The sequence below is a fragment of the Drosophila busckii genome, chromosome 3R (assembly GCF_011750605.1).
Source record: "Drosophila busckii strain San Diego stock center, stock number 13000-0081.31 chromosome 3R, ASM1175060v1, whole genome shotgun sequence".
Lineage (NCBI taxonomy): Eukaryota > Metazoa > Arthropoda > Insecta > Diptera > Drosophilidae > Drosophila > Drosophila busckii.
Genome location: NC_046607.1, coordinates 15,757,392 through 15,784,263, shown reverse-complemented (window position 1 = coordinate 15,784,263; position 26,872 = coordinate 15,757,392). Strand labels below are relative to the sequence as shown.

Below are 26,872 nucleotides of genomic sequence, written 5' to 3'. Positions count from 1 at the left end.
TTTATTTGTTTTTGCTTTTTGGCAGCCATCAGCAACAAGTTGTAAATTGTCTGATTATTACAATTTAATGAAAAATGAGCGATGGCAACTGTTTTGGCTTATGCGATTGCCAAACGTTAATTACGCAGCTTTTAATGAATTTTTGATGCATATCAAAAGGGCTATTTAGTGAGAGAGAGACAACAATACATGCGTATACTTATTAACGCTTCATTACACTTCAACCCCACCAACAAGAATTCAAGCTGACAGCTGAGCAAGAGGAAGACTGTAAACTGGTTTTTAGTCTCTCAAGCGTACGCAAGCCAAAGCTGTAGCTGCTCAGCAATCAGCAACGATAAGATCTAAGTTAATTGAGCCCAGTCAAGTGCCCTATACGCAAAATTATTATAAACAATTGCCTGTTGTTGCTGCCGGAACTGTTAGACTAAATAAACAACACAAAATGATTGAATTGGAATAGATAAGTGCAAGCAATTGAAACAATTTAGTTAAATAGCGAAAGGATCGCTGATAACGCACTAATTAGTTGTGTACCAATTTATAACGCATACGCAGCGTTGGTTTCATATTCATATAGCTAACTTTGCGGAAAATAAATATCTAGCTGTGTAAAGTTCATGGGCAATGTCAGTGGCTCACATTGAAAGCCGCGCTTGACTTGAGTTTTGGGCCTGTGAACTGGAAGCTGCCGCTGCCTCAATCCATCAAAAGAGATTATATTTATTAACTAGGCAGGCAGGCCGAGACCCAGACCCAGACCCAAAAGACTCAGCATCGCACTGAAACAGAAACAAAGACTAAGAAAAAAAAACAAAACTAAGGCTGATGGCCATTGAGCGGTCGCTTGGAATTTCTTAATTTTTTTGACAGCTCTCATCAGAGAGAATGTGTTGAAATTGCTATTATTATTATTATTATTGTTATTGTGATATTGTTATGCGCATTGTTGAGCGAATTTACAAGAATCATCGAGGCAGCGGCTGCTGCTGCATGACGTTTCAAAAATAAAATAAAACATAGTCTGTGAACTTCATTGATGCCATTAAATTTTTTTCGTTATAGTGGCAACATGTGCCCAAGCTCTGCGTTGTTTATGCCACGCACTTGACATTATATACACATATATATGTGTTCTATAGCTAGCGATATAACCTTGTAACGATATATTTTGGAAACAGATAAAATATTAGCTAGCATATATATATATATATAGGCGTAAGTGTAAAGTGAGGCACAGATTCCTGCAGCTGTCGGATGTGCTCAGCATCGCTTTGATACGCTTTGACATGTTTACAATAGCCCAGGCCAGGCCAAGAGTAAAAAGTAAATGTAAATACATTTATGCGTATTTTTTAATGGCCAGGACTACCCTTTCGAACAGCAGCTGCTTTATGTCTGTGATCGAAATTGCGTAAAATTAGCAATTTTGTTATTGTAAATAAAGCGCTTTGTGTTTTACAGCTTCCGCTGACAGTTTTACATGCTTAATAAAGTTGTCTTTATAAGCAAATGGCTAGAGCAGTTTCAAATTGTGCACTAAAATGGCATAAACACGACTTTGATGCTCTTAATTTGAAGCATCAATTAAAAACTAACGCATTTTATTAACCAGACTCAGCTTTAAAGCAACTGCTGCTCCATCTATGGTTATTGAAGCTTGAGTCGCTGTGTGGGCTTAAGCAGTGCATGCAAATCATCTTTTGAGACAAACAAGGCAGCCAAACAAACTCTTTACTTAATTATGCAGCTAACCTAACTAGGCTGCAAGTGCGCTCAACAATATTTCCTTAGTGTATCTGCCAGTTAACCTTGGGCGTTAAGTTCTTAGCGTACAAATTATTAACTTTGTTAATGCATAAACTATTTGAATAGTGTTGTCAATCTCGTTGTTTATTTGCCGAATCAAGTTTTAGCCATAATTTCAACTTGATATGCGCACTGAGTTGAAATCAATTGCTTTTACTACTTGCTGCTGGACTGTGGCCAGTTTGCATTGTTTGCTGTTTTTTATTGCGTTCATTAACCGCGCTGTTATGGCTGACCCCCAAAACTCTGTCGCTTACTACGTTCTTATTCTAATTTATAACCGATACACAATCGATGTCATTAATCTATAAACATTCGATTCGTTTTGTCGCCGCTTGGGGTTACAACTTGGCTTGACAAATTCAATCAGAGTTCACCTGTGGGTGGGAACGCAAATTTATTGTCACAGTGTGGTGAAAACAAGTTTTGTAGTTTGCGCAAAAATCTTTGTTAGCTTGTTTATTTCGTAGCACAAATGATATGACCCAATTTCCTTGACACATGCCTGGCAGCTTTAAGGCAAAAAGCATAAACTTTAGTGTGTGTCTGTGTGTGTGTGTGTGTTATGGTTAACAATCAATTCTATTTCGTTTGCACCTCGCCAACAGCAGCACTTATTGATTCGCCATTATTTTGCAGATTTCATTAGGCAATAATTGAGTTTAGCTGTCTGTTATTGTGGTTGTCAGTGAACCCATAAACATGAGCAGTGCCCGCAGGCGCAGCAGCCAAGCCCGACTGCAAGCAACTGACAGTTCCCACGCTTAAAGATTCTTCACGCATGGCTGTCAAACTTTTAATATCTAAGCCCACAAAACGGGGCTCGTCTAAGTTTTGTTGCGCACTTGATAGCTTGCGTACCACTGTGCACAACTGTCGCTGTTTGCATGTTCGCTCATTATCTTTCATTGTCTGTTTTCAACACACTTGACTTACAGCTAAAGGGCAAGCGCAAAAGCGCAAGATAAAGAGAGAACAAGAATGAGAGAGAGTTGCATACAAGAGAGAGCGCAAAGTTGCGTGCGCTCGCTGCGTAGGTGTGAGTGAGCGAGATAGAATGCAGAGCGCGCTCAAAATTCGTTCAATGCAGAGCGAGAGCTAAGGGCGCATTTGCTGCTGAGCCTTCGACGCATGCAGACGTTGCGCGCAATATCTAAATTGTTTAAAGTAAATATAATAAATTGCAGTACAGCCTTCGCTATGCCAAGTGCAATTTGTTTATGCAAATTATTAACTCAATTGGCGGTCAAATGTAGCTTGGCCGGCCGTTTAATTATATTTATTTAAAGCAGCTGCAGATAGAGAGCAGCAGCCCACAGCAGCTCTCACATATTAAAAACATAATCGCTAATCGTAATCATAATAAACAAGTCCATACACAGCAGCAGGCCATAGCCTTAGCCCCGCACCGCCCCGCCGCCTCTCCTCTCCAGCTTCAGTCTAAGGCAGCACGTGTTTCAGTTTTTGGGCTGGTAATGACCCAAATTTCATAGCTGCTGCGCTAAATACGCCTAATGGTCGTTTAATTATACAACAGACAGAGTGACAGCAGCCAACGCCATATGAATATAACTAATTGTACAATAACAAGGCATCAGCTACTCCATATGCCCATGTGTGTGTGCGTGTGTTGGTGTTGGTGTGTGGGCTTATATTGGTCAGCAATATAACAAATGGTTAAACAAGTGTGTTTAAAACAATTATGTGCATAATTAAATATGAATTAAATGTTTACACTGCGGCCAATGCCGAACTGTCGCCATCTAGCGGCTCAATCGATAAACACACACACACACACACACAGATGCTGTTGTCGTCATAGGCCTCACAGCTGTTTTGTTCTCCAACAATATTTGTAAGGAACTTTTGTTTACATAACTCTTTACAATTGTTGACTTTGAAACATAAGCTTGTGTCAGCATTTTAACACATTTATTATTATTATTAGAGCTTAACGAATTTATGCTGCTGCTGCTGCTCGTAATTTGTTTATATTGTTGTTCAATAGACACGCCTGCTTTACCTAAGCGAAAATTACTACAATTGTTTGCAATGCTAAAAAATTAATAAGTGTAGTTAACACTTTGAACAGTAAGCGTTGTTTCTTTTTGTTAAACAATTTAAGTACGCTATTTGTTGTTGTTGTTGTTGTTGTTGCAAGCTTTGAAGGCAATGACTTTGTATCGCTCAGAGCATAAAAATTGTTGATTAGTAAAGTTTATGTCGTAGGCACTTTACAATCAGCTGCGTTTATTAATAAACATATGTCTACATATATGTGCTGATGTATTGGGGTTAGGAGCATTGCCAAATCGAAATCAATTTTTCAAAATATTTATTGGCAAATGTCTTTAAAGAAAATATATATAGAGCAAACAAAAATAATTTCGACTGTTTGCTGGCAGAGTATAAATTTTATAAATGCATTTTATAGCAGCCAAATAAACATATATATATAATGTATATATAATGTGTGTATAATTTATAATTCTCATACGCACATGCACTTGTTTAAATATTAAAAAGTCTAAGCTAAAAGCAAACAAATATGCACAATTTATTTTTTGTTTTTTTTTTTTTTTGGTATATAAAGTATATAAATAACTTATATGCTGATGTTATATGCTTGGAAGCCAGAGGCGCCAGCAAGTCTTGGGGGCAAAAAAAAAAAACAATTAAAAATCTTTGATTAAATTTTGTGTGTGTGTGTGTGTGTAAAATAACTAACAAAAATAAATGCAGACGTGCCTGTGCTCAGATATTCCCAGCATAATGCTGATAAGCGCACTTAAGAGCGACTGACAGAATTCAATTGAATTGAGTTAATCTCGATTATAATAAATATTCTATGCCACTCGGCGTATGTGTAATTTACACAGACAAACAAACACACGCATAATCATACGCCCTGTATGCGCACTAAACATTTGAGTAAATACTCAAATACTCGTCGTACCGTTTCCAAGTGACGTGCTACTTATTTGTTTCTCAAATTAACAAATTAACGTCTATCAACAACTGCCGGTAGTGTCAATGCTGCGACTGATGCCGCTGCCGCTGCCGATGCTGATGCCAATGCTAATGTAGCTGATAATACAACTACAGCTGTCTGATGACTATCTAGCGACAGTTGTTGCTGTAATTGTGTGTGTGTGGTCCTAGGTCTATGGGCAGGTTGTTGAGCGACATAAGTAAACACGGAAATATTTGTCGTATCAATAACTGAGCTGTGTTAACAGCAGCGTTATATAGGCAAATAAATAAATATATGAAAAAACTGGTCGATTTCATTATGACAATTATAGTGTTATAGCTACGACAAATGTTTGCTTCTTAGAAGTCTCGCATGCATATATAGACATTTATATATTTGTTCAAACCATTCGCATCAGCAGACGCATAAATCATCATGAATAAATAACGCCCTGTCGACCGCGACCGCAGCATAGACTGCAATAAAAAAAAGAGAAGAAGACAACCGCAATCCCTCGTCTAATTCACTGGAAATAAAACAAAAGCTGTATGCATAGCCTGTTTGCTCAGCAGCGAGTGACTCCTTGAGCCAGCAGCATTAATATATATATTATTTATCTCAAGTCTCAGCTGCTGCTGCTGCACCCATTTCAAGACAATGATAAAACGCAAGCTTCGAAATATTGCTTTTAAATAGACGAGAGAGAGAGACTTGACTGGCGGCTTTACCACTTTGACTTCTGAATTTCGGTTCGGGTAAGAAGTTTAGCATATGAATAAAAAGCTGGGACGGGTGCTACGTCTTCAAATTCAATTTATATGCAAAGCGTGAGTGAGTGACTGAGTCGTCGCTGGATAATGCGTTGGGTAGCTCAGCTTATTATGAGCTATAGCTTTTGATGTTGATGATGATGCCACTTGGGCTATGACATAATTAAATGAATGTCATATAAATAAAGTCCATAATGAATTTATGTAAAATTATGTTACACACTCCAAAATGCAAATGGTCATATAAATGCGTTAACGCTTGCGCATAAAGAATCATTAGAAGCGCTTCTTCTCGTTTTTTTTTTTGCTTTTTCTGTGCTTGGCTTAGACTTTTATGGACAGACAAGCGAAAAATCAGATAATAAAGAATCAGCAACTGAGTCTCCGACTGCGACCAAATAAAGCATTTGGGGTTAACATTTGTTGTTGTTCTTTTATTTTTATTTTTGGTGAGAAAACCAGATTTAGTTAATTCGCCTGTTTTATTTTGGGCGGTTCAGGCTTTTGATGTAGTTGAGGCCAGAAATGCTTTTTTAGGCAAATAAATTATCAAAATAATACTAATTCTCAATATTCATTCACAACCTGTGACAGTTCACAATGTGTAGAAAAATTAGTTGGATGCTTATTAAAGGTGTTTTCGCCTTGAATGGCAAACTATGGACACTGGCTAAGCAATTATGTTAATGTCCAATGCCTAAAGTTCAACTAATGATTAGCAGCAGCAGCAGCAACAACAACAATCAGCAGTTCACTAGCTTTGCAAAATGTTTAACATTAATCTTGACTGATAAATTAAAAAGGAATTAATTAAAAATAAAAAAACACATGTCATTGCTGCTGCTGCTGCTGCGCTGTTCTAGCTTGACATTCAAATTATTTTTAATTTTTAATCACATAGTTTACATAAATTATTTTTTATTTTATTTGCTGCTTTTTATTGCTATGCAGATCACGTAAACATATTTCTTGAAAAAAAAATTTAAATTAAGAGCAACAAAAAAATGCTCGTAACTCAAATTGTCATCAACACCCTAAAGTCACGCCTCAAACAAAGCGTGTGTTATTTATTTTTTTGTTTTTTAACAATTTATTTGTATGCTTATTTTGTAGTCATTAAGGCAAAGCAAAGAAACTGCAGGGTTTAGCTCTTAGTACTGCAGGGTTGCTGTCTTGGCTAAAGTGCTGTCGCTTGCATTAATTGCGCTAATAATTAGTTGTTAATTATAGAAATTAGTGAGTGTATGTCTAGTGCGGTGACAGGCAAACTATGCGCTGCCAATTCGTGTTGAATTCGCTAAAAGAAATATATAATTTTGCATTTTGTTGCGCAGACAAATGTTCAATCTCTTTTTATTAATAATTATTTATTTTATTTTATTTCGTCTCGTTTTTTTCTTCTTTTGCAATTTAATGTCAACGAACGCTACAAATTTTTCAATTTAAAGTAGACATGACAACAAAAAATAAAATACAAAAAAAAAAGGCGAAAGAAAAACAAAAGTGGCAAAGAAACACGCGCTAAAGCTGACGTACGATAAACGAAAAAAAATAAATATATATTCAAATTTTTTACAGAATATAATACGAATTACATTGCTGAAATACAAATTGCTAGAGAGCTGGCCTTAAAATAAATTACAAATTTACTCGCAGTGCCGCATGAAAAATGAGATTTGTATATAATTGTTTTTAGAAAACGTCAACAAAGTCATGAAAAATAGCCACAATTATTCTAAAATTGTTTTGTGACATGTACACAAGTGTGCGATGATATAAGGGCAGCCCATTGGCGCCGCAATTTGGGGAGGCGGTTACGCCTAGTCTACGGTCTAAGTTTTGGGGAGTGTTGGAAGCTGATCAAGGCAGAGCGCGCAATGATTTCCTAAAAATTATTTATGAAATTTACACGTATGCGAGTTGAGTTCGTGTTGTTTTTCGAGTTGGCTACTAGACGCAGATAGAAGCTCAATTTACATTGTCCTCACACACACACACACACACACACAGACGCACACGCATTTTACACTTCATTTGGAGAGCTCTTGAAAACGTCGATAAAATGCTAATGGGGCCTACCTGTAAGGCCCACAGTCGACTATACTCGACGCGACTCGACAATCGATGTGCATGTTCAGACATGTGTATGCATGCATGTTTTTACAGCTTAACAGTAGTTCAAAGGGTGGAGAGTGGGCTGTGGTGGGGTGGGGGCCATAATGTCACGTAGTCTGACGCGCCAAACACATTTATCTTGCCAATTCTCACACCTCGTTGTAGTTGTGGTTAACCAAAAGCTAATTTGTTTACAATTATCACACACAGCAAAGCAACAACAGCAACAACAACGAGCATGGCAAATAATTGAAATATTGCCTGCATTTGCATTTTCGTATGTTTGCTGACGTTGCGGCTAAGCCAAGAGCTGCAGCTGCCTCAGCAGCAGCATCATCATCATCATCTCATTCATCATACCTTGGACACATTGTGAGTAGATCTCTTCACATAGAGTTTATCTTATTTCCACACATATCAATTTGTGGCGCTCGTTTCCATGAATTCAGACAAACTCTTTTAACTTTTTGCTTTTTTTGACTCTGTGTATTTTAGATTGTGAGCTGTACATTATTTAAAATAAGATTAAACATGTGAGTTTGTTGTCTTAACGGTAGCATGTGGAGCCGGCGAATTTAGACAGCAATAGCGTAAGTTCTCTTATCGATACGGATACGGAATACGCTTGACGTAAATCGCAGTACATAGATGTGACTCAGCCTCAGATTCCCTAGAGTTAAACGGAACTGAGATTAACCAACTATCTACGCCCATGTAAACTCATTGTAAATTAACGCGAGTGCTATTGAAATTTCACTAAACAAATTGTAGCTACAGCTATTTGCAATGCGAGACAAATTTAACTATTTGTTGTTGTTTTTGTTGCTGTTTTCGGCTGTGCAGCGAAGCGTGTGTATTCAAATGTGAATGTTTTGCCTTTTTTTATTGTTAATTTTCTTTGAGCAAAGCTCAGCAACGAGAGAAAAAAAAAAACTAACAAGCAAAACAAAAAACGTACCGTATAGCGACAAATTATAAAAGAAATGGAAGAATTCGACAAATCGATGCCAAATCGAAGCAATAAATTAAGTTGATGTTCAGTTTCGCTGCGCCAGCCGAAAATAAAATAAATAAATGAAATAACGTAAAACAAAAGAACTCAAGAATATATAATATACCTACAGCACAGCTCAGCAACAACAGTTCGAGCCAACTAAAAAACGGAGTCCGCAAGCCCCAAATCACGCCATGAAATATGAAACGGAAGGGCTAGGCCGCGGCCCCACCACTCGCCACTGGCCAAATGTCTAATCCACACACAGGTACAGACAGACGAACGTACAGACGGACGTACGGACAGTCAGATAGACAGACAGACAGTCGGACAGACTTACATTTGTATATGAGAGCGTATTATTTACCATTTTGTTGAACGACGTTTTCAAATTAAATTCCTGTCTGGCTGCATGAAGATCCGGCGGTGTGCCTTTGTACGAATAACGCAACGCAACATCGTCTGCCTCTGGCTCTGCCCCATGTTGTGGCATCAACTGTTGCGACAGTTGCTGCTGCCTGTGGCTGCGCTCTTCATAGAGCTGTGCGGACTTCTGGCGCAAGATGTGCTTGTAGTCTGTCTCCTCCGCATCCGCATCCGCATCAGCTGCCAGTGCAAGCAGTCGATACACCTCCTCGGCGGGTGGCGCTGATGGCAACGGCAACGGTGCCGCATCTAACATGGCGCACCACAACCCAAACCAACACAAGCCGCAACAGTTGACAGTCAGTCAATCAATCCGCCCGGAACGTGCAAAAATGTCTCACGCGAAAAAACTGATCAAAATTTTTGTGTGTGTGTTTGTTGCTTTTCTCGAGCTTTATCGTAGCGGGTTTGGTAGTATATCGCTTTGGCTATTATATATCTATTATGTTGATTTTTGCGCGCTTTGCTTATTTTGTTAATTGAAATTCGGCAGTGGCCCCCACTGTGTGGCACTGTGGCTGCCTCTGGCTCTGCCTCTGCGTACGCCCTCACGCACTCAAAATCAACATTGAGATACAATGTATGGTGTATCTTGAAGATAACTTTGCTGCGAGAGCTCTGAGAAATAGAGAGATAGAGAGAGAACGAGATGCTGTAGGCCAGTAGTTTACATAAAATAAAACGAATTAATTTATTAGAGCAACTGATAGGCCAACTAAAAGCAAATTGCAGAAGCGGCGCCTGCCCAGCAACAAAAAGATAGACTGGGCTATATAAAACAAAAGTCAAGTGTTAGCTTAGCGCTCACTACTGACTAAATATAAAACTGGGAACACTTGGAACAGCTGAAGCTGCAGCAGCTGTTGATGTCTTCATCATTTAGCCGGTTAAATGTTTTATTTATTATTTTTGTGCATTTATTTTGCGCATGTCATATTAAAGTTTATGTGCTAAAGCCAACAAAATTTTCAATGTTAATTCACATTGCTTAAGCTAAACTTCTATGTATGTGTGTGTGTGTGTGTTGTTTTTTTATCAACAATAGCATTTTGAGCTATTTTTATTTTTGCGTTGAACACTTTCTTGTTATTGTTATTATTGTTGTTGTTGTTGTCGTTGTTGTCGCACGTTGTTCTACATATATTAAGCGAAGGTTGTACACATTGAGAGCAGGGCATCCAAGAAGTTGGCCACACACACACACACACACAGCTACATATACAACAGACACTTGTTTAAATGCGCGCATGCGTCGTCTTCATATTTTTAATATGTTCACTGAATGGGATTTGCATTTACCGTTAGGCTCGTAAGCTGCTGTCGCTCGATGCTTGTAACGCAGTCATTTTTTTGCTAAGCCTAAGGAACATGGCCAAAACTTCTTAACTTAAAAACACACGCGTTAACGCGAACGTGAGGAGGAGGAGCAGGAGGAGTAGTCGGGAGTGTGTTGGGGGTTTGGGAGCAAAACCGCTGCGCGCGCAAAAATTTTAATACACAAAAAAGACGAAAATGTTCAGCGGCAACGAAATAAAACACACACCGAAATTAACAAAATAAAAAAAACGCTTGGCGCGATCGTTACGCTCGCTTGAGGTTCCCTCTTTCGACTGCTTAGTGAAAAGAGCGCAGCAATAAGCTATGGGCTAAAATTTGCCACACGTTTGTGTGCCTGTATGTGTGTGTGTGTATGCTCACTTATGTCTACATGTGTATGTGTAAAAACATACACATACTTTTAAGTGCCGGCCAAGTTTCAAAAAAAAATCATCTCATCTCTCGTTGCTGCTGCTGCTGCTGTTAACTGCTTGCCCAGCAACAACAACAACAACAGCAGCAACAGCAACATGAGCAACAGCATTAAGCTTGATCCTTGTTATTATATCCTATGCTGCTTTACTGCTGCTCAGCTTATGTTAAGTCGAACTCAAACTCGACTCACCAATTAAATGCCATATGATCGATCAATGCGTGTTTTTGTTTGCTTGTATGTGTGTGTGTGTCTCAGCTCGTGTGAGCTTTTATTAAGAGCTCTCTCTTAGTCGCGCATTTAAGCTCTCTTTGCTTTCAAAGCTTACGTTCTCTTTTATTCATTTGCGGCAGAGTTGGCTGTCAGGTAAGTTCTACGACAAAGATTTGCTTTAAATGCATTAAAAATTTTAAAATAATCTTTTTGTTTTAGTTATAGTATTATTACAATTAAAAAGCTGCTGCTGCCAACAAATTTGCCCAACTTAAATACTAGGCTATAGCAAATGCAGGCCTTAAGCTCTGAATAATTGCGTAAACAATTTTTATTAAAATAAATATTTTTTAAAAATTTTTATTAATGTTTTGTATACACAATTTTATTATTAATAAGAAAACTGTCAAAATGATTTATACAAAATTAATAGTAACTTAAAGTTCATTGTAACTACTCAGATATCTTTTGTTACATATGACTTAACAAACGGCCTTGTTTATCAGATAAAAACTAATCTATACACGTGGCTATAAGTGTAAAGCATTTTAGCTTATTGTTAGTATAACTGCAATGTTTACAACAGACAGACAACAAGCAAACGGATGCAGCATTTAAATATCTTGCACATCTTGAGGGCCTGTCTAGTTGTTCTAAGTTAAAAATATACATACATTAAGAAACATAGCCATTAAAGCTTCATTTGTTCATAAAGCCAATCAAAATTGCCTAATTTGCTGAGTTAAAGCTTGAGTTGTTGCATATCAAATTACAATGTTGACAATCATTAATTATGAGATTAGCTCTCGCTTGCTTTGCTCTATCTTTAGCCAATTAAATTCGCAAGGCTGCTGGGTTACAGGCTCAGGGTTATAGCCAAGTATCAATCAATACGCGCATTGTACGATGTGTGTAAGTGTAACTGCTTTTTAATAAACTTTAGCTATTCTATTGATTAAGTCAATGCAATGTTCGAGAGACTGCGGCTGAGTCAATGTCTGAGTTTTGAGTCTGGGATGACCACATCAGTGGTCCAAAATAGCAAATAGTCTTAGCTCTGGCGGCTGTGGGTTAACTGGGAGCAGTTGTTGCTGTTTTTTATGTGTTGTTGCCATACCACATTACCATATGTAGCAATTGACCTTTATGCACAGCTATGTATATAAAAAATATACAAAATATTTTCTTTAATCAAACGCAACAGCAGAAGAATTAATCAATTAAAAAGAGAGACGAGCTCGCTTGCCGCGCTGGCCACATTAAGAAATATATAGTTGAAAATTAAATATCCATTTTGCAAATATCGTTTGTTGCAGCTTCCAGTGGCGGGCCGGCAATAAAAATGCTTCAAGTGAAAACTTTTCTATGTGTGTGTTGTGTGTTTTTTTCAAATATTTATTTCTTTGGCGGCAGCGGCAGCTGCAGCAAGGCGCTTGCAACTTGCAACACATGTTGCGTAATTAACAACAACAGTCAGGAATAATGAAAATAACATAAAACAGCAGCCGAAGTCGAAACAAAACACACACAGAGAGAGTGAATTGTGTACAAATTGAATTGTTTTTATTTTTAGCTTACTTGTGGAGTTGATAAACTTTCAACTTGCAACATGCTGCTGTGTTGTACTTGCAACTTGAGCAACATTTCCTAAATTCGCTTGGCCAATTCATAGAGCAGACAGCTGTTCATAATCAAACACACTTGAGCTATATAGACTATACTATATACGATTCACTGACGCTAGCCACACGCGCAACAAAAGTATCTTTTGTATATATGCATGTGTTAGTGTGTTAGTGTGTGTGTGGTTCACATCAATTCGTATGATCTTAATAATTAACGCATTTAGATCATTTGGACAGCAGCAGCAGCACGCGCTAACTTTTGTTTAGCATTAAATGTGAGACGAACTACGATGGGCAGTGGCTTTTCCTTTGGCTCTAGCCATAGACTGCATAGAGTTGCAGCAGCTGCACTGAGAGAAATGCAAAGTGCCATGCATTAGATTTTAAAAATATTTCAATTTAACAAATTGCCATTTCTTGCAGTGTATTAAACACACACATATGTGCACATATATCTGTCAGACAGTGTGTCTTTATCTCTGTCCGCTCCGTCCACAACACGCGCGCTGGCCTCTTAGTCATTTTTTTTTTGGGTATCTCATATATAAGCATAAAGATAGGAGATGCTGATGCTGATGATGATGCCGCTGCCGCCGCCTCTGCCTCTGCCAACTGCGATGCGTGCGCTTCTATGTTTATATAATTTAGCGCGGCTTTTTATTTCGCTTTCGTTTGCTGCTTTTATTTTCAGTTGTTCGGCCGACCGACCGGCCACTTGATTAATAAATATTGATCCTGATTGAATGATGGAAAGCTTACGAAAAACTTGAATGAGTTGCCGGCCATGCCAAACTATGAGTATACAACTATTAAGAGCTCAGGTCTATTTTTTCGCTTGTGCTCGTTTGACAGCTGCTCAATCAAATCAAATATTTGGGCTAACTAAACATAAACCTTTTTGACATTCCCCCCACCCGACGTCGGCGGCGCTGGCCGAGATTGTTGCTGCCACACAGTGATGTCTAAATTCTTGAAAAATTCGCCAAAAATCAAACTCAATTACGTGCGCTGTCAATCAACGGAAGGAATCGAAATCGTTCCAAGACATCCAAGACATCATGCGTAAGAGCAATGCTAGTGCGCAAGTTGCGTGGCGTGTGTATCTCAAAGATACATTTCGCTTAAGTGTATCCATTCACAATGAGAATCTAGACATACACACATATATCGTATATATATTTATGTATAGTCATAGTCATACTTTTATAGAATAGAATCGCGCACTGCACGCGTACGACAGGTCCAGATGGCGTTCAAACTGCCGCCCGATGTGCGTTGACCCTGAGACAGAGATCGCCCACACATGATATAAACTAATGTATATATGGCTATAAATATCAAAGGCCAATAAAGTCTGCAAATAGTAAAAAATAGCCAAAGCCTGCAAATAAATAAATAGTGAAGTCCCTAGCGGTCGCTTAACTTGAACGTCTTGGGGATAAACATTCAACTATAATTATAAATATTATAATGTTGATATATTTTGAGTGCTCAGCTTACAGAGTTTGTAAGCACTTCAATTGAAACATTGTTCAATGAATTTTAGCGAATGAGACATGAACATAAAATGTAACGTCTTATAAAAATTTGATACGGCGAAGGCTTCGCTTTAATTCGCTTGCTCTGTTGCTGGTTGGTTCATTGATTCCGAAAACGAAATTGAATGCAAACATAAAATTATGAATATGCATAAATGCCAACGACGTGTTAGAAGCAACAACAACAGCAAAATAAATACTCAAAATGCTAAATTTCTTAAATACAAATATGCACATGTGTATATATTCGCCGATTCTGCGCTTTGTCAGCAGGCAGCGAACTCTCCAATTGCAGACAGCTCCAAGCACCACTGGCTGGTTGGTTGGTGGTGTGAGCGGCGGCGCGGCTTTGGGCTTAAAGCTTATATGGCTGTTATGTCTTAACGCTTATTGCTTAAGCCTAAGCTCTTGTTTATGCTAGGCAAATGGGCTTATTTCATAGAATTGCGCATGCTACTCGATCAGTTGCCATCCGTTAGCAGCGATTCGACAGCTGGCAAAGATTTGAGCAGCTGCAGCTGAGCTCAGAGCTCTTCGTCTAGGCGGCGGCGGCGGCGGCGTTGAGTTAACACCTTAAGCTGCCTTGAACTATTCACTTTATACTTTATAATTACAGCCTACAGTTTGAGCTCTTCGTGAGTGGATTTTTTATTGCACAATGCACAAGTCCGGTTCGCAAAGAAGCAACAGAAAAGAAAAAAACTGCAATTTATTGTTACAGTAGCGCCAGCTAATTGTAATAATGATTTATAAACATGCAGTTGCGCATTGGCTTAATTAACTATGCTAACTACTTAGCAATTAATCAAATCAACAAACGCAAGTTTTTATTGAATACATGTACATAGCATAATTGACCTTTGTCGCTATAACAATAACAAAGGCAACGCCTAGTGCTGACTAGACATAGAGAAATTCATTTTTGTCTATTCGATTGTCAGGAACAACAATTATTAATTGATTGCAGCTAAGCGCGAGCTGGCGCTGTAATAATAAAAATTAATTAAATTAAACGACAAAGCATAAAAATAAAATGTATGTAATATAGTTAGTAATTAAATGTAATGCTCACAACGTTTACCAACACTGCTGCTATGACAGTTGCTGGGCAACTTCCTAGTTAAAAAAAAATCAGTTGATTCTAGCTGCAACCCTCGAACAGTCATGGACAATAGCGAAACCACCGCAACGGGTTACCCCAGCAACGCGACCAGCGGCCGCGACTCGGGGCGTAAACAAAAACACAAAAAGGCCAAAACTAATACAGCAGGTGCAGCCAGTGCAGCCAGCACTGAAGAGCACCCAATGGATGCCGAAACCAAGTGCACAGCAAGCTACTTTAGTCTTTGCATATCGGGTCAAATAGTATCGGCTACATTTCCGCTAGGACCAGATCGCGAGTACGTCTATTGTCGCTATGAGCTGGTGGCAGGTGCAGATTGGCAATTGGTTTCGGGACCACAGCATGGCCTAACACAAATGGCCACCAACAAAAGCGGACACTTTAATGATAAAATAATCTTCAATATGCCTATTGAAGTTACATACAAGAGCACCAGTCCCTTTGGCTGTAAGTATGTCAAATATAGAAACTAAAGCTTGTCTAAACGAATCTTTTGCAGGGCCACAGCTATTGGTGACTGTGTTTGGCAGCAATGGCAGCGGACGCGAAACTTTGCTGGGCTATGCTCATGTGCATTTGCCAGTGTTTGGCAGTCGCCGGCATGTAGCAGAGGCTGAGCCCAGCGTACTGGCCGAGACGCCCATACTGCTGCCCAAGCCGCCGAATATGTTGGGCGACATAACCAGTTGGCTGCTGCGTCGGCAGCCTGAGCTAAAGGATCCCAAGGTGCTCCTGGATAGCTTCAAGTGCAAGGGTAAGCAGCGCCTAGCATTGCCCTAACATTATGTAGCTAACACTTTTGCTCTTCCAGGTCTCTCTATGGAATCATATGGCACGCTGGAGTTTCAACTGCACTCGATTATGCGTGGAGCTCGCAAGTTGGGCTATCATTGGCATGCCTAGACTTTAAGAACTTGAATAAAACGTAGCTGTTAGTTAAATTTAAACAACTTAATCTAATTGGCGCTGGGTGGCATTGGGTGGTTGCCTCAAACTTGACATTGTCGCGCGCGTATGACGTTAACGCTAATCCGACGGTAGGAAATTTGTAGCAATTGCTGTAAGAAATTTAGCAAAATCCCACTACGTTTTGGGATTGGCCAAGTGTCCAGCTAATTGGATTAGCTTAACAATTAGTCTAAGTCCAGCTAGACTCAAGTGCTTGGCTGCATATAAAGGCAAAACGTTGGCCACTCGCAGTGACATTCGCGCTGTGTTCGGCGCCTGCAAAGTAATCTTCAAGCGTTGTCTCCACTGCTAGTGCTATGGGCAGCCGCTAGTGGGCGCCAGCTGCAAATCTTCCAAAGCGTCAATTGCAACCTTAAATAAATATAAACATGTTTAGCCTGAATCCACCAACTTATGCGCTGCGTGATGGCCACAATCTCAGCCTGGCTGAGAGCGTGCCAGCGGAGATTATGCACATGGTGGATCCGTACTGGTATCAGTGGCCGCCATTGGAGCCCATGTGGTTTGGCATCATAGGCTTCGTCATAGCTGTGCTGGGGTGAGTACTGCCTTGCATAAATATATATTCCTTATTTATAAATTCTTCTAATCTTCAGCATGATGTCGCTCTCTGGCAACTTCATTGTCATGTACGTCTTTACCTCATCCAAGTCGCTGCGTACACCCTCGAACATGTTTGTCGTCAATCTGGCCTTCTCGGACTTTATGATGATGTTCACCATGTTTCCGCCTGTGGTGCTAAACGGCTTCTATGGCACTTGGATTATGGGTCCGTTTCTCTGCGAGATTTACGGCATGTGCGGCTCGCTCTTTGGCTGCGTGTCCATCTGGTCCATGACGCTGATTGCCTATGATCGCTACTGCGTCATTGTCAAGGGCATGGCGCGCAAGCCGCTGACAGCCACCGCCGCTGTGCTGCGTCTCCTGGTCGTTTGGCTCATCTGCGGCACTTGGGCGCTGCTGCCGCTGTTTGGCTGGAATCGTTATGTGCCCGAGGGCAATATGACTGCCTGTGGCACGGACTACTTTGCCAAGGACTGGTTCAATCGCAGCTACATCATAGTCTACTCGCTGTGGGTCTATCTGACGCCGCTGCTGACCATCATCTTCTCCTACTATCACATACTTAAGGTAAGTTAACCCCGCGGCTCTATTGCTAAGCAAATGCAAATTAATCTTCCCTACTTCCTCTAGGCTGTGGCGGCGCATGAGAAGGCTATGCGTGAGCAGGCCAAGAAGATGAATGTCACCTCGCTGCGCAACAGCGAGGCAGACAAGAGTAAGGCCATTGAAATCAAGCTGGCCAAGGTGGCGCTGACTACCATTTCGCTTTGGTTCTTCGCCTGGACGCCCTACACAATCATCAATTACGCGGGTATCTTTGAGTCCATGCACCTGTCGCCGCTTGCCACCATTTGTGGCTCGGTGTTTGCCAAAGCGAATGCGGTTTGCAATCCCATTGTTTACGGCTTAAGGTAAGTTGCTTGCCAACTGTGCAAGCTGAAGCTGAAGCCCTATTCATGTTTTACTTTGTGCTTGGCAGCCATCCCAAGTACAAGCAGGTGCTGAAGGAGAAAATGCCTTGTCTGGCCTGTGGCAAGGACGACTTTGGCGCCGATACCAGAACGCAAGCCACCACAGAGATTAGCGAGTCACAGGCTTAAGCCAAATGCAATACGACGACTGCAGTTGACGAAGACGACGACGACGCTAGAACTTTTGCATAAAAAACTGAAAAAAACAATCAAAAAAAGTTGGCATACAAAAAAATTACAAAAAAATTAAATATATGTGCAATTGATACAAAATCAAAAAGAAAAGCAGCAGCTTTATCATTAAGAGAGGTTGATGTAAACTGCTTTATGAAGCATTTTGCAGGAGAAAAAATCTTGAATGCGCCTTTTATTGAAAAATTAACATTTCAAACGGTCCAGTCGTCAAATCATTAGTATTATCTATATAGTTCCAGTTTAGACATAGTAAGTATTCAGGCCAATATCCATGAGCGTGGCATTGTTGCGGCGTTCGCGCTGCTCCTGCGTGTAGAGCGCGCGTCCTTGCAACAATATGAAGTCTATCAGCCGTTTATTCGAATTGAGACGCAGTGCATCTGGATCCGTGCGCTTGCGTAGATAGTTGAAGCAGCAAGTGCGAAAGTGTTTGGTGCCGCAGGCGCTAGCGCACTCCTTGCCACAGGAGTCGCAAGGTATGGCATTGGAGCTGGTCAACCATAAGAGGCAAATGCCTGAGAAGCAAATTTAAGTTATAAATATTTAACCAAGGCTACACTTGTGTGTGCTCTACTTACATAGCAAAACGACGGGAACATGCATCGCGTTGTCTTCTTCGTCTGAGCCGGAGTAACAGAGTGTAACTCAGCAGCTGGTGCAAGTCATAGGAGACCTCTTAGAATGTCCTTGTCCAAATCAAACAGCAGTCGCAACTGAAAGGATAGAGCCTTCGGGCTACTCGCTTTTATATAGCGCAGACAACTGCTGGACATGGCTGTAAAATTCAAAGTGCTCATCGGAGCATGCAACAGGCCAATAACTAAAGAGATTCATATGGACATGCGGTGCATAATAAATAATACGCACACAATTGCAACTTGCGCAACAAATTTGTATAGCATACTATCGAGGCTCTCATCTATGTGTGTGTGTGTCCGTGTGGGTGTTACCGCAAATTAAAACAATTTGCAACAGGTTATAAAAAAGTTTTGAATGAGTTCATATGAAACATGTTACGCATTTGAATGACTTAAGACAGTTTCCATTGAGCTAGCCAAGCAGCATTTATTTTTAAATATAAGCAACAAAGTGAACGAGTATATAAAATAATAAAATATATACTTTTATATATAAATATATACATATAAATGTTGCATCTTTTATTATATATATTTTGCACAACATTGTATTTATTTTACATCAATTATGTATATTTGATTAGCAACTACCAATTGTTTACGATATTGTGCTTACGATATTCAAAACAAAATACGCACAGTTGGCAACGCATTAATTTCCAACAGCATGGCAACTCTACACTTCAACTGCAATTGATTTTTAAACAGTGTGGCAGCACTGTCGGCAAAAGCAGTCTAGATAAAAAATCAACAGCGTTGCGCTTACTGATTAGCACAAAATTACAATTGTTAACATATTGGATGCAAATCATGTGGGTGCCACCGCGATTAAGTGCATCTATGCGTGCCAAATCGGACTTGGAAGCAAGAGCACAGAAGTTCGTTCTATTAAAGCAGGCAAGAGCAAGAGCAAAAGCTGCCGCAGTAACCACGACGGCAACGGAGACAGACTGCATTGAGTAAGGAGAGGGGAGGCCAGGCAAAATATAGCAATTAAGTGAAATTGTGAAATACTTTACATGCTAATTGCTAATTTTTTACAGTGAAGAGGAACAGAGCATAGTGAATCTGTTGGCGCAGCTGCCGCCCGAAAAGCAGCCAATAGTGAAAGTGCAACTGCAAAAGCTGCGAAACTTAGTGCAGGAATGCATGGGCTACGAGGAAAAGCCAGAGGTGGTGGAGCATGCAGCCTTGTATCTCTTTTGGCTAATGCTGGATCAGCGCGTGCTGCTGGTGGCCACAACCAACAGACTTCGCACCATGTTTGGCACCACATTCGATCGCAAACACAAACAAATACACGAATGTGTGCTTGCAGTGGCCGATGCGCTGGAGGAGGAGGAGCTCGAAGCGTTAAAGGAGTGGCGGGACGAAGACACCGACGCGACAGCAGAGCCTACTCCCTTCGGTGAGCACATCAATGTAAACTGGCCGCAAGGGGAATGGCTGGACATAAGCTTGCTGTCAGATCTGACGCCAGATGAATATTTGCACAATCGCATTGTTAAACAGTTTACAATGAAATATGATGCAACAGCCAGTCCAGCAGCCAGTGCAGCTCCAAGTCAAAGCATCGATGGCATTAAGCTAAGCTATGAGCTCGAAACGCTGCTAGACATTGCGCAACGACTGGATGATGAGCAAATGTTGAGCCGCGTGGGCGACATACTCGCCTCCAAGCGCAGCAGCGAAGACTTGCAGAATGAGCTCATGGAGCTGCTGGGCTTTGAACACTTTGAGCTGGTTATGCAGTTGCTGAAGGAGCGTACCAAGATAGCACAACAGCTGGCCAATTATGCCACGAGGTCGCGTCGCGTCAAGTTAATACAACAAAAGCGTCAACAGGAGGCGGCGAGTAACGGCAACAGAAATGAGAAGCGACCCACTGTCGCCTGTGCTGTGGTGGTGCAATCAGCGCAGGAGAAGCTGCTGGGCAAGCAGCAGCAGCGTGAGGAGAAAAAGTTGCAGCGCATAATGCGCAGCATGAAGGACGAGGATGAGGACGAAGGTTGCGCAGTTGAAATCTCAGCAGTGCAGCTGCGCATGCAGCATCAACGCAAATTGTTAGAGGCCGCGCAGCGTGAGCCACTGCTGCTCGAGACCAAGGCCGCCAAGGCAGTGCAATCTACCTATACCACCCCCATACGTTACCCCTACGTCTTCGATAGCCAGCTGGAGGCCAAAGCGCATGCCAGTTTCATTGGGGGCAGTCGCATTACATTGCCGGAGCATGCGCAGCGCATAGACAACAAGCAGTGGGAGGAGGTGCGAATACCAGCGGGCGAACCAGCACCACTGTCTGTGGGCAATCAGCGCATAAAAATTGCTGAGCTGGACGACATTGGTCAGTTGGCCTTTGCCAACTGCAAGGAGCTCAATCGCATACAATCCGTTGTCTTTCCCGTGGCCTATCATAGCAATGAGAACATGCTCGTCTGTGCGCCCACGGGCGCGGGCAAGACCAATGTGGCCATGCTAAGCATTGTGCACACCATACGCTGTCATCTCGAGCACGGCGTCATCAATCGCGATGAGTTCAAGATTGTCTACATCGCTCCCATGAAAGCGCTCGCAGCCGAGATGGTGGATAACTTCTCCAAGCGTCTGCGCCAGCTGCAGATTGTAGTGCGTGAGCTGACGGGTGACATGCAGCTGACCAAGGCGGAGATGGCGGCCACACAGATACTTGTGACGACGCCAGAAAAGTGGGATGTGGTTACCAGAAAGGGTAAGCTATGAATTAAAATAGTTATGAATCAATTTAATTTGCTTTTGCAGGTGTTGGCGATGTGGCATTGATAAATATTGTGAAGCTGCTCATCATTGACGAAGTGCATTTGCTGCATGGCGAGCGTGGACCTGTGGTGGAAGCTTTGGTGGCACGCACCTTGCGTTTGGTGGAATCTTCACAGTCCATGATACGCATTGTTGGCCTGTCCGCCACCTTGCCCAACTATATCGATGTGGCGCACTTTCTGCGCGTCAATCCCATGAAGGGTCTATTCTACTTTGACTCACGCTTTCGTCCCGTGCCACTGGACACCAACTTTGTGGGCATCAAGACAATTAAGCCGCTGCAACAGATTGCGGACATGGATCAGTGCTGCTATCAGAAGTGCCTGGAAATGGTGCAACAAGGACAGCAAGTCATGGTCTTTGTGCACGCCCGCAACGCCACCGTGCGCACGGCCAATGTGCTGCGTGAGCTGGCGCAGCAGAACCAAACCAGTGCTCTCTTCATGCCGCCAGACGGCAAATCCCATAGCCTAGCATTGCGCTCCATACAAAAGAGCAGGAATAAACAGCTTGTGACGCTCTTCACCAGCGGCCTGGCCTGTCATCATGCGGGCATGTTGCGCGCCGATCGCCAAATGGTGGAGAAGTACTTTCTGGAGGGCAACATCTCGGTGCTAGTTTGCACCGCCACGCTGGCCTGGGGTGTCAACTTGCCAGCGCAATCGGTCATTATACGTGGCACGGACATTTACGATGCTAATCATGGCAGCTTTGTGGATCTGGGCATATTGGATGTGCTGCAGATCTTTGGGCGCGCCGGTCGGCCGCAGTTTAACAAGAGCGGCGTGGGCACCATCATTACCAGCTACGATAAGCTGAATCACTATCTATCGCTGCTCACCAATCAGTTCCCCATAGAATCCAACTTTGTGCAGTGCCTGGCGGATAATCTCAATGCGGAAATATGCCTGGGCACCATATCCAACGTGGAGGAGGCTATCGAATGGCTTAGCTACACGTAAGTCTATTGACATTGTTAAGCGTTATACTTAACCCTGTCTTTATACTAACTAGGTATCTGTTTGTGCGCATGCGCATTAATCCTCATGTCTATGGCATTGAGTACGCTGAGCTGCAAAAGGATCCCAGCTTGGAGGCACGTCGGCGCGCTTTGATCATGGGCGCTGCCATGAGTCTAGACAAGGCCAAAATGATGCGCTTCAATCAGCGCACCATGGACATGAACATAACAGACTTGGGACGCACTGCTTCGCATTTCTATATCAAATATGATACGGTGGAGACGTTCAATGAGCTCATACATCCCTTTATGAACGAAGCAGAGCTGCTGGGCATGATGTCGAATGCGCAGGAGTTTCAACAGCTCAAAGTGCGCGACGACGAGCTGGAGGAGTTGGACGAGCTGCGCAGCTACTACTGCAAACTCAAAGCACTTGGCGGCACCGAGAATGTGCCGGGCAAGGTGAGCAGTTGAGTCATCAAGTTAAACTATAAAAATAACAATTTGCTTTGCAGGTTAACATTCTGATACAAGTTTATCTGTCCAATGCCTATGTCAAGTCCTTCTCGCTGAGCTCCGACATGTCGTACATAACGACAAACATAGGAAGAATAGCACGCGCGCTGTTCTCCATTGTGTTAAGACAGAACAATGCCATCTTGACCGGACGCATGCTGCAGCTATGCAAGATGTTCGAGCGTCGTCAGTGGGACTTTGACTCTCCGCTGCGTCAGTTTCCGGCCATTGGCATGGAGACCATTGACCGCATAGAGCAGCGTGGCTTGAGCGTTCATCGTCTGCGTGATATGGAGCAGCGTGAGCTGAAGGAATGGCTGCGCAGCGATCGTTATGCGGAGCTGGTGCTGCGTTGTGCCAGAGAGTTGCCGCTGCTGGAGGTGGACGCCACTTTGCAGCCCATTACACGCACTGTGCTGCGCATTACGATTAACATCTATGCGGACTTTAACTGGAATGATCGTGTGCATGGCAAGACATGCCAAAGCTTTTGGCTCTGGATTGAGAGTCCCGAGTCCAACTATATATTCCACTCCGAAGTGTTTCAGCTGACGCGCAAGGCTGTGATGAGCGGACAGCCGCAGCAGCTAGTCATGACCATACCGCTGAAGGAGCCACTGCCGCCTCAGTATTATATACGCGTCAGCAGCGACACCTGGCTGGGCAGCGACACTTGTGTGCCGCTGTCCTTCCAGCATTTGGTGCTGCCCGAGCATCATCCGCCGCTAACAGAGCTGCTGCCTTTGCGCCCACTGCCTGTGAGCTGCCTGGATAACGAGCTCTATGAATCCTTGTACAAGTTCACACACTTTAATCCCATACAAACGCAAATCTTTCATTGCCTCTACCATACGGACAACAATGTGCTGCTGGGCGCGCCCACGGGCAGTGGCAAGACAATTGTAGCCGAGTTGGCCATCTTTCGTGCGCTGAATGAGCAGCCCAAGTGCAAGGTGGTGTACATAGCGCCGCTCAAGGCGCTGGTCAAGGAGCGCATTGGGGACTGGAAGCAGCGCTTTGAGCGCTCATCGCTGGGACTGAAGGTAGTGGAGCTCACAGGCGATGTGACGCCGGATATACAAGCTATACGCGAATCGCAGCTGATTGTCACCACGCCTGAGAAGTGGGACGGCATCAGTCGCTCCTGGCAGACGCGCGAGTATGTGCAGCATGTCACGCTGATTGTCATCGATGAGATTCATCTGCTGGGCGAGGATCGTGGTCCGGTCATTGAGGTGATTGTCTCACGCACAAACTTTATCAGCTCACATACGGGTAACTCCATACGCATTGTAGGCCTGTCCACTGCGCTGGCCAATGCGCAGGACTTGGCCAACTGGCTGGGCATCAAGCGCATGGGTTTGTACAATTTCAAGCCCTCGGTGCGGCCTGTGCCGCTGCAGGTGCACATCAATGGCTTCCCGGGCAAACACTACTGTCCACGCATGGCCACCATGAATCGTCCCACCTTCCAGGCCATACGCACCTACTCGCCATGTGAGCCTACCATAGTGTTTGTCTCCTCGCGTCGCCAGACGCGTCTCACCGCCCTGGACTTGATTACGTTTGTGGCCGGCGATCACAATCCCAAGCAATTCCTGCACATGGAGGAGCATGAGATCGAGCAGCTGCTGCATAACATACGCGATCAGAACCTGAAGTTCTGCTTGGCCTTTGGCATTGGACTGCATCATGCTGGTCTGCAGGAGTCGGATCGCAAGTGCGTTGAGGAATTGTTTTTGAATCGCAAAATTCAAGTGCTGGTGGCCACCGCCACGCTGGCTTGGGGTGTCAATTTGCCAGCGCATCTGGTGGTCATCAAGGGCACGGAGTACTTTGATGGCAAGGTGAAGAAGTATGTGGACATGCCCATTACGGATGTGCTGCAGATGATGGGACGCGCTGGACGGCCGCAGTTTGACAACGAGGGCGTTGCTGTCGTCCTAGTGCACGACGAGAAGAAGAACTTCTACAAGAAGTTTCTCTACGATCCGTTTCCAGTGGAGTCCAGCCTGCTGGGCGTGCTGCCTGAGCATATCAATGCCGAAATTGTGGCGGGCACAGTGCAAACCAAGCAGGCAGCCCTGGACTATCTCACTTGGACTTACTTTTTCCGTCGCCTGCTACGCAATCCTTCGTATTATCAGCTGGAAGGCGTGGAGCCTGAAAATGTCAACAGCTTCATGTCCAATCTGGTCGCGGGTGTGGTCTACGAGCTAAGCCAAGCGGCGTGTGTAGTGGAACGCGATGGCTTCTTAGTGCCCACATTCTTGGGCCGCATTAGTTCCTTTTACTATTTGTCCTATCGCACTATGAAACATTTTCTGGAGAATCTGCAGCCTGGCATGGACACCAGGCATGTGCTGCTGGCCATTGCCGATTGCTACGAGTTTGATCAGCAGCCCGTGCGTCACAACGAAGACAAGCACAACGAGGAGTTGGCAGAGCTGTGCCGCTATCGTCCGCTTTCGGGCACCTGGGATTCGCCTTACACCAAAACATTCCTGCTGCTCCAAGCACACTTTGGTCGCTTGGCGCTGCCCAACTCGGATTATCTAACGGATACCAAGTCGGCGCTGGATAATGCGACGCGTGTCATGCAAGCCATGGTGGACTACACCGCTGAGCGTGGCTGGCTATCCACCAGTCTGGTGGTACAACAGCTGATGCAGTGCGTCATACAAGCGCGCTGGTTTGATGGCTCCGAGTTTCTAACGCTGCCCACCGTTAACGATGAGAATCTGGATGCCTTTCTTAATATAAACTGCCCGCAACACAATCAACTGACACTGCCCGTGTTGAAGGAGCTTTGCAGAAAGGATTACGAGGTGTTGGCTTCTCCTTTACGTTCTGAGTTCGAAGAACATGAGATTGAACAAATCTACAAGGTAACATGCTTAACTGTTTATTGTGTTTATAAAATTACTTACAATTTATATTTTAGGTATTGCAAGAGCTGCCCGAAATAGCTTTACAAATAAACGTGGAAGGTCGCTATTTGGATGAGGAATATGCCAAGCGACCACTGAACTTGGATGATAATGCTAACGTCTGGACACAGCTGCATGCCAACGAGGACTATGTCTTAGCCATCGATCTGCAGCGTCTCAATGTGACTGGACCACGTCGTCAGACGGGTCAAGGCTTTCCCATACACTGTCCCAAGTATGCCAAGCCCAAGCATGAGGCTTGGTTCATAACACTTGGCTCCCAAGCCAACGACGAGCTGCTGGCCATGAAGCGTCTAACGCTGCGCGGCACACGCGCCACCAATCGCATATCCTTCCAGGCTACACCACGCCGTGGACGCCTGCAACTCACCCTATATCTTATGTCCGACTGTCTGATGGGCTTCGATCAACAGTACGATTTGCATTTTGAGATTATTGATGCCAAGTCCTAACCGTTGGAGGCTCAATTAGTTGCATTTATGTTCTTAGTCTATACAATTCAAGTTGAACTGAATTAGCATAAATAATTCTTATGTGATTACCAGCGTATGTCAAACATTTTTGTATTAAGATACATTAACTAACGCACATGTATCTAGATTGTGTACCTTAGGTATAATTAATAATTAATTAATTAGCTTGTAGTTAGTTAATTAATATTGTGCGCAACGTAATTAAAACAGGCATGGAGTCAAAGTTTTGCATATTATGGCATTAATTAATAAAAGTACAAAAGCGAAGCTTTAACTGTTCATTGAAAATCTCATGTATATTTTTTTCTAGCCATAGACAAAGCTTTGAATAAAAATAATTCAAAACTATCTCTATCAATCAAAAATAATTCCAATTAACATAAGTCCTTGAAAGATTAGATTAAATAATATATTACTACACTTCCAAAAATAACTTATATTTTATTAATGTATTGTCTAATCAGTAGCTATACATTTGCTAATCTCATATCATTTTCATTG

At 42.7% G+C, this 26,872-nt stretch overlaps 5 protein-coding genes across 6 annotated transcripts in view; 3 read left to right on the top strand and 2 right to left on the bottom strand.

Annotated features, from left to right (window-relative positions):
* LOC108601637 (A disintegrin and metalloproteinase with thrombospondin motifs 9) overlaps positions 1–10,682 on the bottom strand; it is a 29,773-nt gene extending 19,091 nt beyond the window's left edge. The window contains exons 1-2 of the mRNA XM_017989536.1: positions 10,388–10,682; positions 9,030–9,706 (exon numbers count right to left, since the gene is read on the bottom strand). Of these exons, the coding sequence (XP_017845025.1) occupies positions 9,030–9,344 (315 nt within the window). The 5' untranslated portion in view covers positions 9,345–9,706; positions 10,388–10,682. The remainder of the gene's footprint in view (positions 1–9,029; positions 9,707–10,387) is intronic.
* LOC108601641 (B9 domain-containing protein 1) overlaps positions 1–16,363 on the top strand; it is a 31,488-nt gene extending 15,125 nt beyond the window's left edge. The window contains exons 2-4 of one of the 2 annotated variants that reach the window (XM_017989542.1): positions 15,360–15,784; positions 15,837–16,091; positions 16,149–16,363. In XM_017989542.1, coding sequence (XP_017845031.1) covers positions 15,379–15,784; positions 15,837–16,091; positions 16,149–16,240 — 753 coding nt within the window. In that variant the 5' untranslated portion in view covers positions 15,360–15,378 and the 3' untranslated portion in view covers positions 16,241–16,363. Of the gene's footprint in view, positions 1–15,349; positions 15,785–15,836; positions 16,092–16,148 lie in introns of both variants that reach the window. The other variant, XM_017989541.1, reaches the window with a different exon arrangement.
* A 188-nt stretch (positions 16,364–16,551) lies between these two features.
* Positions 16,552–18,060, top strand: LOC108601640 (opsin Rh6). Its single transcript, XM_017989540.1, has 4 exons — positions 16,552–16,844; positions 16,903–17,437; positions 17,501–17,781; positions 17,850–18,060. Exons 1-4 carry the CDS (start codon positions 16,675–16,677, stop codon positions 17,968–17,970), a joined length of 1,107 nt encoding a protein of 368 aa, XP_017845029.1. The 5' UTR covers positions 16,552–16,674; the 3' UTR covers positions 17,971–18,060.
* Positions 18,061–18,153: 93 nt separating this feature from the next.
* On the bottom strand, positions 18,154–18,737 carry LOC108601645 (trissin). Its single transcript, XM_017989544.1, has 2 exons — positions 18,615–18,737; positions 18,154–18,551 (listed from the first exon to the last, which is right to left on the bottom strand). Exons 1-2 carry the CDS (start codon positions 18,637–18,639, stop codon positions 18,277–18,279), a joined length of 300 nt encoding a protein of 99 aa, XP_017845033.1. The 5' UTR covers positions 18,640–18,737; the 3' UTR covers positions 18,154–18,276.
* A 691-nt stretch (positions 18,738–19,428) lies between these two features.
* LOC108601646 (activating signal cointegrator 1 complex subunit 3) lies at positions 19,429–26,705 on the top strand. Its single transcript, XM_017989545.1, has 6 exons — positions 19,429–19,633; positions 19,718–21,402; positions 21,453–22,428; positions 22,485–22,893; positions 22,947–25,835; positions 25,892–26,705. The coding sequence occupies exons 1-6, from the start codon at positions 19,476–19,478 to the stop codon at positions 26,348–26,350; spliced, it is 6,576 nt and encodes a 2,191-aa protein (XP_017845034.1). The 5' UTR covers positions 19,429–19,475; the 3' UTR covers positions 26,351–26,705.
* The last annotated feature ends 167 nt before the right edge of the window (positions 26,706–26,872 follow it).

Excerpts from the sequence above, each read along its gene's own strand:
- LOC108601640 (XM_017989540.1), top strand. The coding sequence starts at position 16,675 with ATGTTTAGCCTGAATCCACCAACTTATGCGCTGCGTGATGGCCACAAT. Across the intron at positions 17,438-17,500 it reads CCTACTATCACATACTTAAG|GCTGTGGCGGCGCATGAGAA; the intron begins GTAAGTTAACCC and ends TACTTCCTCTAG. Across the intron at positions 17,782-17,849 it reads CCCATTGTTTACGGCTTAAG|CCATCCCAAGTACAAGCAGG; the intron begins GTAAGTTGCTTG and ends TGTGCTTGGCAG.
- LOC108601646 (XM_017989545.1), top strand. The coding sequence starts at position 19,476 with ATGCAAATCATGTGGGTGCCACCGCGATTAAGTGCATCTATGCGTGCC. Across the intron at positions 19,634-19,717 it reads ACGGAGACAGACTGCATTGA|TGAAGAGGAACAGAGCATAG; the intron begins GTAAGGAGAGGG and ends AATTTTTTACAG. Across the intron at positions 21,403-21,452 it reads GGATGTGGTTACCAGAAAGG|GTGTTGGCGATGTGGCATTG; the intron begins GTAAGCTATGAA and ends TTGCTTTTGCAG.
- LOC108601645 (XM_017989544.1), bottom strand. The coding sequence starts at position 18,639 with ATGCATGTTCCCGTCGTTTTGCTAT. Across the intron at positions 18,552-18,614 it reads TGTTCCCGTCGTTTTGCTAT|GCATTTGCCTCTTATGGTTG; the intron begins GTAAGTAGAGCA and ends TTTGCTTCTCAG.